The sequence below is a fragment of the Chenopodium quinoa genome, unplaced genomic scaffold, assembly GCF_001683475.1.
Source record: "Chenopodium quinoa cultivar QQ74 unplaced genomic scaffold, ASM168347v1, whole genome shotgun sequence".
Lineage (NCBI taxonomy): Eukaryota > Viridiplantae > Streptophyta > Magnoliopsida > Caryophyllales > Amaranthaceae > Chenopodium > Chenopodium quinoa.
In genome coordinates, this window is record NW_018742770.1 from 3,110,386 (window position 1) to 3,123,268 (window position 12,883).

Genomic DNA, 12,883 nt, shown 5'->3' on the forward strand with positions numbered 1-12,883 from the left:
CAATGTGGTGCCCATCATGTTACCACTTTAGTAACCTTTTTGCTTACCTATATCTTTGTTTTAGCTTGTCATTGTTTAAGGTTTTGATTTTGCTTAACATTAATTCTTAGAGGGGTATAGATTAGTATCTATAAGTGTGTATGATGACATCAAATGCGCGATGTGTAATTTTGTCATATATTTAAAGATACACTCCGTATTACACTGGTTGTAGCTATCGTGTTTATAAGTATGAAGTCGAATTGTTAATGGTAAACAATTAGGACATAACCAATCCTAAACGTAGCTAGGAAGCTTATATCATCTAATTTTTGTAATGCCAACGTTTAACATGTTGATTTTGTTATTGTGAAACATGCAATAATACATCAGTTTTTGATTGATCTACACCAATGTCAATAAGATACTTTTACCCTCAATGTGTTGTTTAAAATGATGATTAGAGGCTTTAGAGCCATAATCAAATTAAAGTTTTCTTGTCAAAATGGGTCTATAATAAGAATTTGCATGTTTCAGAGTATTTCAATTTTAGTTGTGTTAGATTTGAATTAAGGCCCCGTTTGGTTTAACGTAAAACATTTTCAATGGAAAATTAGTTTTCATGGAAAACATATTTTCAAGGAAAAACACAATTGCAAATTAGTTTTCCATTGTTTGGTTGCATACAAGAAAAGTCCAAGAAAAATAAAAATAAGAGTGGAAATGTAGGGATGAATGAGAGGGAAGTAAAAAAAGAGGTAAGGAAGAGAGAGGAAAATGTGGCTTCCCTTGTTTTTGGAAGGAAAATGTTTTCCATCATTAAAGATGGAATTTTCCACCCTTGAAAAATTGTTTTCCGCTCCTTAACAAACCAAATAAAGGAAAATGGGAAAAAAAATGGAAAATTCATTTTCCATGAAAACCTTTTACATCAAACCAAACAGAGCCTAAGTATGATTATATTTTGCACAACATATAAATCAACAAAAATGGCCACTTGAAACAAAATTGTAAAATTTCAAATGTTACAATTAAAAGAGGATTGATGAAGTATTAATGAACAAGATGATGATCAAAGTGGAATAATATTGGAATGGAGCACATATATTCAAGTAGAATTAGAGAAAACAAAATTAATATTTTGAAATGCTACTCGTACTATAAATTAACATAGTCTATCACTCCTCCATTCTTTTTATCACTCCTATCCATTATCGTAATGCATCAATTTTCATTCTTATAATAATGTACTCGTAATATATACTCCCTTCATTCCTTATTTTTTACCCCATTGCAAATTATGGGTCAAACTTTTAAAATTTTGACCATGAATTCTCGTTATTCTACGAGTGATAATATATTTTAGTGGAATCTTGTTAGAATCGTCTGATTATATATTTTATTAATATTAAATTTTTATAATTTTTACGCATATATAAATGAAGATATATATACATTTGAAGACACGTCTTGAAGATGATAAAAAGTCAAATGAGGTAAAAAATAAGGGACAGAGCGAGTAACTTATACTACGGAGTAGAATGAATAACTTTTAGTGATGTTATCATCCTAACGTAAACAGTCACATACTATAGCTATAGGTTAATTGATTCATGTTGTCAAACAAAGTTGACCTCTAATATGGGAGTGGATTGTTAACCAAAACCAGCTGGTACGCTGATAAGTTTTAATTAAATTTTAACCATTATATTAATCACACTGAAATTTTATCTAATGATGAATATAGGTCAACCTTTCAATAATTAGCCCAAGAATGTAGAGATAGGAACATAGATTGCTACCCTATAAAAGCAATACATGAAACGTCTCGTTTCAAGTCATGATATTACACAAATTAACACTAATTAATTACTTCCTTTACTTCAAATTAAGCGTAACATTTGACATTACTCGAAATATAATCATGTGAGATATGACTTGATGATTAGCATTTACTATTACTCTGTAATATATTTAATTAGGTGTTACGTTTAATCACAAAATTTTGCAATTTTGAAACATGTATTTGTTCCGATATGAACAGGGAACTTGTACGACTGTGTTTGGGGCTAGTTTTGATTTTGTGTCTAGATTGAACTTTGAACAAACAGTCAACGTTAATAAGATACTCTTGGGGATTGTCATAGTATAGGAAAAATGCTCTAATGATAAAGTTAGTTCAGTTCAATAAAGATATAATGCGTAATTTGAGTGATTTAGGGCCTATTCTTTTACGTTGAAATTCAATTCAGTTCAGTTCAGCTCAGCTCCTAATTTCCTTCTCTTATAAAATATTCATTTCAGTTCAGTTCAGTTTAGTTCAGCTCAATTCAGTTCAGTTCAGTTTAGTTCAGCTGAGTTCAGTCAATGAGAACAAACCCTTAGTCATTATATTTATAGTGAATTGTGAGGATACATTTATATAATACTAAAAGCAGGTGCCACGTGGGTATCTTGTCAAGTGGATGATAGATGTCCACGTGGCCAAAAGCAATTGTCTATGCATGTGGATCTAGTGAATAGGCCGATATGGATATACAAAGTAGGCCGATATTATACATAGCCCAAAATTATTAATATAACTCATTTATTCAATTCATAACAACACTTGGTAACATTCCATATATTGAAACAAATTTATCACCTCAATTGATATTATTAAATCTTGTATATTAATGGAGTAATAAGATTTTAAAATGAAAATTTAAAAAACACAAATATTAAACTTAATTTGAGATAAAATAGTAAAATAATCATCAATTTCCTGCAAAATTTCAGTGAAAAGGGTAAATACCTTTGAAGAATTTGGATTTTTTTTTTCTTTAAAAGAAACATAAAAGAATTTATATTTTATTTTTATTTTTTTTTTTGAAGAAAAAAAATGAGCAAGAAAGTGTGGAAAACAGCCTCCAGTCTCAAATCCACCAAAAATTAAAAGTATTAAAAAATAAATAAACAGAGTTAAAATAAGTAAATAAAATAAGGAGGAAAAATAAGTTGATAGAAAAACCAGCCTTATGTCTCTAGAAAGGAAAAAAAAGTCAGAGAACAATACAAAGATCGAAGAAAAAGTGGGTCCAATTATTTTTGACGCCTGTCATAAGATCACCGGAGCAGGACACTGGCAGCCGTCTGATTACATTTTCCTCTTTTGTTATTTGCTGGATTACATTTTTAAGATTGTGATATTTTATCCATTTTGACCTACTTAATTAACACACAAATTTAATTATCAACGTAGTAATAAATTAGAAAAAGATACGGGAGTACAAGTTAAATTTTATTGCTATGTTAGCCCCTCTTTACTTTATCTTACAAAAATAATCTTCTATTTAATAAAAATAAGTGTATTTTAGCAAAAATATTTTCAATGGGGTAAAAATTATAATTTAAAGATGGTCTGAAAAAAATAAAAATAAACAAGATACATAATAGGAATTTAATAACAATAATTTAAGTTTAGTTCTGTAAAAAAAAAAAAAAAATTCACAAAATATTAGAATATTTGGATATCCAAAATTACTGCTTGGATAGACTAATTGTCATTAAAATTCTTGATTTAAAAATTATGATATGATACACTCCGTACTAGCTATCTATTCTACTTAAAAAAAAAAAAGTTAGCTATTCTAATACTTCCTTTTTTTTTTTTGACGCATACTAATTTTAGTATTGTTTGCACGTTCTTCTTTAATTTAATTGCATGTTAATATAATCATGTATTAAGTAGATCAAGTATTAAGTTTGTCTCCTACTATAAATTCAAAATATCAAGTTTTTACTGCTTTTGTTATATGTTCATTAAAAGTTATATTGTTCATCAAACAAATGTGTCAACTAAATAGAAACTAATAAAGAATATATAGACTTCTAAAATACTTGCTACAATCACAAGGTAAAGTTCACTAATTAAATTCAATTCAAGTGAATAAAGTTCACTAATACAATACCCAATGAGCTCAGTACTTTGGAAAATTCCAACAAAACTACAATAGTCAAAAGCTGTTTTCATTAGTCTTTGAGTTTAAATCACAAAAATTTACCAATAAAAAGTAATACTACGTAATTAATACAAGTACAAATCTTATAATATATACTTGGTATAATATAAAAGGGTATTTCAAGATGTCAAAAATGAGTTGAAATTAAAAACTTCATTAGGGTGTGTTATATTTACCTGATTTTTACTTATCTTAACTTATTCGAAAACCCTTATTAGAACTTATTTTTAGTTATAAATTTAACTTGGGTAGCCCTGATTAACCCTTTTCACAACTTATCTGAACTTGAATCTCAACAGAGATAAATTAAAACAACTTGTAAGAAGTTAATTAAGGAGAACAACAAGAAAAAATCAAATCAAAGAAAATTTATTAATAATAATAATAATGATTGTAGAAATAATCCTATTGATACATAATTGAGTCACCAATCATGCATGCACTGTGGCGTTGCGGACTTGCGGTAAGAAACTTAAGGGGGCAATATGCCAATATCAATGCTTGAATTTATGTATGTTCTCTTGTGCATTAACCTAAAATTCACTAATAAATTATGCCCAAATACGTATTATGTACAATAATTTAATACTCCCTCTGTTTTTTATTAGAATTCCATTTTTAACGTTTTTTTTACTCACATAATAAAGAAAAATGAGACTCTAATAAAAGAACGGAGGGAGTAGTAATTTATTCTTGTAAAATCTTGCTAATATATGTAGACGTATATGCATAGGTCATACATAAATAATAATAGAAAAATAGGATCCAGAAAAAAAGAAGTAAACACCGAACTTGTGTTTATTTTATAATCCACAATAAGTAAACTATAATATACTTATAAGAAATTTTACAAACCCTAGAAATTTCTTATAAGTTGTTCAGTAAAAACAAATCATGCTTATACAATCAACTAATTAAGTATATTATAGTTTACTTATTGTGGATTAGCTAATTTTTATATAAGATTATGAAAATGCGCATAATGAATTATGAAATTTATATTTCAAGGAGTTAATTAGACATGCAACTACTTAAGATATCACTTAGGCTAATTACTTATTAATTTTGTAATTAAAATATACACTTTAAGCTAAAATTTCAATCGATAATACGAGTCAGCTCCTATTGAGAAAAGTATAAGTTCATCCCAATTTTTTTTATTTTTATTTTTATTTTTTGTCTTCCAAATAATACAATCATCTCATTGTTTAATGTTTTACCTTCTTGGTTTTTGCATAGTTTTTACTTTTCAATGTGCATCATTGGTGGTTAATAATATGATTTATTACCTCACTTCTTTTTTTTTTTTTATTTTTTTTTTTTGTATATTATACTTTGTATAATTCATAAATTATGTTTTTTTTTTCCTTACCACAATTTTCAACATTTTGCATTTCCTTTTATGATTCAGGAAACTAAAATTGCTATATTAGTAGCTAAAAATAACTTCACTAATTAATCAAGAAAATGAACACATTTTTTGTGATTAATATGAGTAAAACTAGAGAGTATAATAACTTGACACAGCTGAGAAAAAGTAGAGCGGGTTTTTCGGTGCAAGGACGAATTAGACCCAAAAGCTGATTCCCTGCCACGTGGAACAACTCTAACCATCCGATTCATCATCCAACGGCCAACATCCATTATTTCAATGACGAGATTCATGGCACTGCTAGATTAACTGTAGAGAATTGGCAATAGTAAAGAGCAACTCATTTTAGGAGAGAGAAAATCATATCAAACCCAAAAAATAAAAACCCACTTCTCATTTTCTTACAACAACACAAAACCAAAAACCCAAAACAACTCAGAGAAATTCAGTGTTTTCAGTTTTCTGTTTTCCTTTCTTTGTTGCTGTTGTTGTCAAAAAATTGGTTCAGAGGTAAGAAAGAAAAATGAACAACGTTGCTGCTTCTGTTTGGCGGCGTTGCAGTTTTTGCTTTTATTACAACTGATTTCATGAGAGAAATAATATAAATTCTTTTTAATTTTTATTTTTTTTTATTTTAACCTAAGAAAAAATATTTTTGTTTTTATTTTGGTTTTGAATTGGAAATTTTTGAGATGAATCTGATGAGAATAATATGGCTGCTTTTTTCTCATTAGGAACACCGGGGAGCGGTAGTTCACAAAACCCGCAAAATAATAATAATAATAATAATAATACTCCCTCCGCTAATTCTGAAAATCAAATTCAGAATTCCTGGTTTCCGAATAATAATAGTAATAATAATAATAATAATAATAATAATAATAATAATAATCCGGGTTTAATACTTTATTCTCGGAATAATAGTAATAGTAATAATAATAATAACAGTGAGGAGATCTACCCAAAAGGTAGTTTTGAGATATGGCAACAATACGTGCAGGTCCACCATCATCACCATGTACCAAAGCTACACCTTCATCAAGATTATCACCACCATCATCATCATCAACAGCATGTTTTTCTAGGGGAATCACAGCCGTCCATGGTGGTAGGCCCGTCTTCGGCCGCGACTACTAGTCGTAGGATCTTTGGCATTGATGAGTACACCGATCACAACAGCAGCAATAACAACAACAATACGGTCGTATCTAGTGGTAGTGGTAGATCCTCGGGTTTTAGGCAATTAGGTGGTAGTGTTGGGGGTATGAATTGTCAAGATTGTGGTAACCAAGCAAAAAAAGATTGTGTTCATTTTAGGTGTAGGACTTGTTGTAAGAGTCGTGGGTTTGATTGTCCTACTCACGTTAAGAGTACGTGGGTCCCTGCCGCTAAGCGCCGTGAGCGCCAGCAGCAGTTAACCGTGCTACAACAACAACAGCAGCAACAACCGCAGCAGCAGCAGACTCAACAAATGATGAGATCATCTGTTGGAATTGGAGGTGAAAAGAGGACGCGAGAAAACCGGAGTAATTCTCGCGTCCTCACTGCCGCTAATACTACGGCAGGTAATTAAGCATAAATTTGGGAGGGTAGACTATTAGACGGGGAGTGGATCACTCCTCGTCTATCTATGTAGCTACCCTCCCAATTTTTAATTTTATTTATTTGTTATTAATTTTTATCTTGTTTTGTTTGAATGTAAATACACACAAAGTGGTAAACAGAATGATTGGGTTGAGTTCTTTGATAGTATTTGTTTTGATTGATGGATTTGATCTCAACCCATTTAATTCCTCTCTTTGAAATATCATTGAAGAAATTATTGTGTTTTTCATATATTTTTTTTTTAATTTTTAGTTTTTGTATTTTGTAAATAGTTTGGCATGTGTCATTCTATGAAAATTGTCACTCAAAATTTTATGAATTTACTACTAACCAACAAAATTCTTATCATAACTTTGGAAGAGTATATCATATCATTTGCATGTTTACTAGTCTACTTCTATAGTACTCTCTCAAAAACATCTTGCTTTACTCTTTCTCTTTTGAGTTATTATTCTATCTTACTGTTCAAGAGTAAAACCCCCAAAAAATAATCCTAAAATCATAATATTCCATCAGTTATAATTTCATGTTCATAATAATCACTACATTTTTTTTAACATCTATTTTATGTGTAATAATAACAATTATTGAAAAAATATGTTGTTTACTTGTTTTATGTAATGTACTAGGGTTGGAAGTGGGTAATTTTCCACCGGAAGTTAACTCTCCAGCGGTTTTCCGATGCGTTCGGGTGAGTCCAATGGATGATCCAGACGAACAATTTGCGTATCAAACAGCAGTAAACATAGGAGGGCATCTCTTCAAGGGGATCCTCTACGATCAAGGTCCCGAAACACGCTATGGAGGTGGTGAAAGCTCCTCCGGGGGTAGGTCTCAACAACACAGTCTTATGTTAACCGCGGCTACTACCACTACTGACCTAATGGGTACGGTTGGTAGTGGTAGTACTAATAATAACACGACAACAGCTACTGCAACAGCTAGTTTACTTGACCCGATGGGTACGAATAATAACTCGTCCATATATCCAACTCCTATCAATGCTTTCCTAGCTGGTACGCAATTTTTCCCACCCCCAAGATCTTGATTATCCAAATTTCCTACACACATTCTCTCAATCTAACTAGCTAATCCATCATTTGATGATGAGCAAAAAAAAATGTGGAAAAAAAATTGTAATGTTCTAGGAGATTTTATTTGTCAATTTGGTCATTGGGAACTTGGCAAGGTCTAGCTAGTCTTACAAAAGAAGTGTTTTTTTTTTTTTTTTTTTATTATTTCTTATCTTTAATTAGGTGATTTTCTAATATTATTATTATTGGATATTGTTTAGGTATGATGATGAATTGATGATGATCATCATCATGTTAATTATTCACTATGACATTGGTTTATGTTAATTAATTTGATTTCATGTTTGAAATCAAACTTAAATTAATTAATTTCCTTTGCTTAATTGATTAGACAAGTTAAAATATTTGATTTCAATGTTTTATTTGATTCTATTTATTTGTTGTTTGTGGTAGCATGTGGATATGTGCAAAATCTATGATTTTGTCTTTGCTTTTTGTTTCATTCATATATATGCTCAAAGTTTATTTTATTTATTTAATGGAATTAAATGAAGAATTGTTAGTGTGAGTGTTTGATAATGAGTTGAATTGGTGGTTTGCTTTCTGCACTGGGGTTTTGAACTCGAGGCAGCCACTTTTTCCAGCTTATCCGTCAGTTTGCCGGACGTATAAATCTTACTACTACTGCATTCTGCACTCTGTACTTGTTTTCTACACTTTCTTCTATGACATTTATTTCATGACATGACCCTTTTAATTCCTTCAATTCTATTGTTTTTTTTTAAATGATTACATTACATTATACAAATAGACATTAGATTATATAGTATGGTGTTACTTGTTACTTCTACTACCACACAATTGAATGACATGCATTTAGCCATTAGGTAAATTTAAATAGCTCTAAGAGCTTGCATTCTTTCTAAGCTAGCTACATTTGGTGTTTATTATTGATCTCTTGCTCGACACATTTGTGTATTAACTGTCGTTTAAGATTATGATTTGATTAAGTTTTACTTAAGGAGGTGCGTGTTTCAAACAAAGTTGATGATCTTTATATTGCTATGGTGTTTAATTGGATGGAAAATTGATGGGATGGGTTAGTTGCATGGTCTAGTAATATGAAATGGATATTATTAAGGTACATATGAGGATTAGTGTAAAATGAATCCTTAAGCTTGTATGTTGATGTGTCAAACTTATTCAGAAGTTAGATCTAGTCGATTAGGGCAACACATGCATGGATGAAAGCGAGTCAAAGAGAAGAGTAACTACATATTTAATGATCAACCGCCTGTATCCATATTTGATCCACATTTTTTCTATAAGAGAAAAAATTAGGTTAAACCCTAGGGAGGGCCGGCCTAACACATCCTTATATCATAGAAGATATTCGATTCACACAACTAGTTCGATCAATTCACACTATTAATATGATCATTGCATTAGGACGGATAGCTAGACATATAGAGTATCTGTATTAGTTTTATTTTTATAATAACGTACATCATATCGTGTATATATGCATCCAAAATAAGAAAATGAATGATAGGTTGAATATTGTTGAAGTAGACATGCAAGGATGTGACCTTCATAAGAGAAGGGCCGGCTTAGCTAGCTTATTAGCATGGGGGTGTGTTGTGTAGAAGCATTAAAAACTATGTGTAAGTATTGCATGTGATTGTTTTTGTTGTAACAATAGAAAGTGAGAAAAAAAAAAGAAAAAGAAATTATACAGTATGATAAATGTTATGATTTGGGGTTTTGCAATTGTATAATTGTCAACTACAAATAATTATTAGGGTACATACTGCATGCAGCAATTAAACTAGTAAAATAAAGGTACCAAAAACAAACTAGATATATGATAGCATATGATTTATTAGGAAAAGATGCTTTTTTATATATAGATTACTAGATTTGCTAACTTAAATTAAAGAGAAAAAAATAATAATAAAATTTATATAAGTGGACAAAATTTTTATTACCTAATTTATGAAAAACTTTCTGACCTATATCATGTGCTCATATATATCCTTATTTTCCTTCCAAAATTTTCTCTAGTTTGTTTGCATTTCATCTTCAAATTTCCTCATTTTTTTTTCTGATCTTTTTAGTTTTTCTTTCTTTTTGCCCCCTTATTCTGGCTTATATATACTCTTTCATCTTCTGACACATTTTTGATTGCACTCTAGAATTTGTACACAGAAAACTCAAACTGCTTTATGATGATTTTTTTTAAAAAAAATTCTGAAATTAGTTGGTTTTGTCAAATTGTTAGTTGTTTTCAGACAGGAACTTGCAGTAGTATGAGAGAAAATGACTGGAATTTCTATTTTCTGTTAAATCATTTTGTTTTAAATATAAAAAATAACTACAGTATAATTTTTTTTGGTGCAGTGGTTTTATACTTTTGTGTAATATAAAAAGTACTATATTTCAAGTTCATATTTGTGAAAATAATTGTATGATTTGTATAATATTTAAGAGTTTTTATAAGAACTTTCAAGATCTTTTGGTGAAAGATTAGTAGCATGCAACTTTTAGAGGGCTCATGCATGTTGGTTAATGATTGATGTATGGTTAATAATAATCTAAATACTTTTAATTTTTCTCAAAAGGATAACACTAGTTATAGGAGTATTAAGTAGTAATAAACTTAAGTAGGGTTCTTATTCTTTATTAACCTAACCAAATAGTAATAATCTTATGCTTAGATGTTTGTTGTTGGTTACTTAGAAGGGTAATAGCAATAATAACAATAACAACATTACAATTCATTAGCTTCTTAATTTGTATTACATGTACTTTGTTACACCTCTATGTACGAATATTCCATCTTGCTTATCCAACTGTTAATATATATTTTAGCTATACCATTCAAGTTTATTTGATTATCGGACTCTTCTGCGTTAATTGCATAAAATAGTGATTACTCTCGGCCACACAAATTAAATTAAAGGTTGAATAATAATGAACGAACATGCATGATTTATGAATATAATTCACAGAGAGTTAATTTGTTTGAAAAAAATATAATGTAGTAGCTTGTTATGAGATATTAGGTTATGTTCTTCAAAAAAAAGGTTATGTAATTGCTACAGAAAAAACGTGCAGAGCAAAAGTGGAATGGTTGTATGCCGTGAATAATTAAAGAGGAAAAATAAAAGAAGGAAAGGTTTTCATGCAAAGTCTCTCCAAATGCATGCTTTAGAGGAATGATGCATCAAGTAGCTGGATCTTATTAATGTCTTTGTCTGCTCTTTTCTTCGCTATTTTGGATTCCCAGTTATTCATTGTTTCATAATTCATACAGTAAACGACTTTTATCATTCTCTTTCGTTTGTGACTTTGTGTTTAATATCAATGACTTGTAAACTTATTCATCACAAAGTAAGTCGGAATATAGAAATTACGTGATATTCAAAATAAAGATTGTAGAAATAAGATAGAAGTAATAATATAATTGGTGTTGGTAGGACAAAGTACATACTACATAGCACGAAGTATATCCTAAATAAGTTTTTCTAAACTTAGGGACTGTTCTCTTCATCTTAGTTTTAGTTCAGTTCAACTTCAACTAGTTCAGTTCCTAATTTTCTTCTCTCATAAACAATTCATTACAGTTCTATTCAGTTCAGCTCAGCTAAGCTCACTTTAGTTAAGCTCGGTTCAGTAAATCAGAACATGCCCTTAATTGACTAAAAATACTCGTATATATAACTTATACGGTGTATGAATTTTACTAATTTTTTGTTATTAGCGTATGCAATGATAGAATTTACCATCACAAAAGTAAATAAATGATCTTGAAAGTAAATGTGCGCCGTGTAATTATCCATTATTTTGAACAAGACTATAAAGAAAGATCGTCGATAAGTCCAATCGATCTATACTTGATTTTTCTGTTTAATGTGTATATACAAGTATCTTTTGAAGGCTTTTTGACTTGCATAAGTTTTAGTGCATTAGAAAATAAATAATGTACACTTTGAAATTGGTCAAATAAATAAGAAGTGAGTAGCAATGTTTTGGGTGATATTTTGTGTATGAAAGACAAACATGCATGGTAACCTTGACATTAAGGTGTACGTTAAAGACTGTAGCAAAGAGTTACACACAGCTCATGCGTATATCCGCAAGTCAAGGGATGTGTTTAACTGTTTGATTTCTTGACAATCTCCTGTTTCCTCTTTCAAATTTTTTTTTTTTGTCACCAATAATATTTAATCTTCCTTTTCTCTTTTCTTTTATTTTTTTAATAATTAATTTTTAAAAAATAATAATGATGATAATAACCTTGAGTATCATTGATTGTGTTGTGTGGGCTAGTCTCAATAGGCTTGTGTGGATTTATGGAGAATTCAATGAAGTGAAGATCTTTACACTTTAATCTCTAGGCTTGGGATGTGTATGTTGTTATTTGATTGTGAAGAGTTTCAAATCCCAAGTACAATGTAGTGTGGAAAAGTCTTTATCAAAATATAAATGAGTATTTTATGGAGTATAATTTACTCACACAAAATACAATAGTCAATACTACTACTCGTCTTTAATAATGGTGGATATTTTAATTTAGCGGGGATTGATTAGATTACTCATGTTGAGTATGTAGATAAAACCATACTTGGAGAAATGGATCAATAATAGTACATGTACTAGATTATTAATACTTATTAGTATGTGTTTATCGATCTATTTTACAAAGAAAATAAAACAAACTAAAAGGTGTTGCTTATGACCTAATTTAGTATTAAATGAGGTTGTTTATGTATATAATTTATCAAAGCTATTAGGTACTTACTATTGTTTACAGAATAATGTTTTGAAATTCATCAATATTAACTACGGAGTACAAAAGTCTTCTTGCAATGATGGACATATTATAACTC

At 29.7% G+C, this 12,883-nt stretch overlaps 1 protein-coding gene across 1 annotated transcript; it reads left to right on the forward strand.

Annotated features, from left to right (window-relative positions):
• The first annotated feature begins 5,479 nt into the window (after window positions 1–5,479).
• LOC110724730 (protein SHI RELATED SEQUENCE 1-like) lies at window positions 5,480–8,307 on the forward strand. The gene is made up of 2 exons (XM_021904180.1): window positions 5,480–6,917; window positions 7,587–8,307. Exons 1-2 carry the CDS (start codon window positions 6,065–6,067, stop codon window positions 8,003–8,005), a joined length of 1,272 nt encoding a protein of 423 aa, XP_021759872.1. The 5' UTR covers window positions 5,480–6,064; the 3' UTR covers window positions 8,006–8,307.
• Window positions 8,308–12,883: the final 4,576 nt, after the last annotated feature.

Bases quoted from the DNA above. Each gene is read 5' to 3' on its own strand.
- LOC110724730 (XM_021904180.1), top strand. From the start codon at position 6,065: ATGGCTGCTTTTTTCTCATTAGGAACACCGGGGAGCGGTAGTTCACAA. The intron at 6,918-7,586 runs GTAATTAAGCAT...GTAATGTACTAG, and splicing joins TGCCGCTAATACTACGGCAG to GGTTGGAAGTGGGTAATTTT.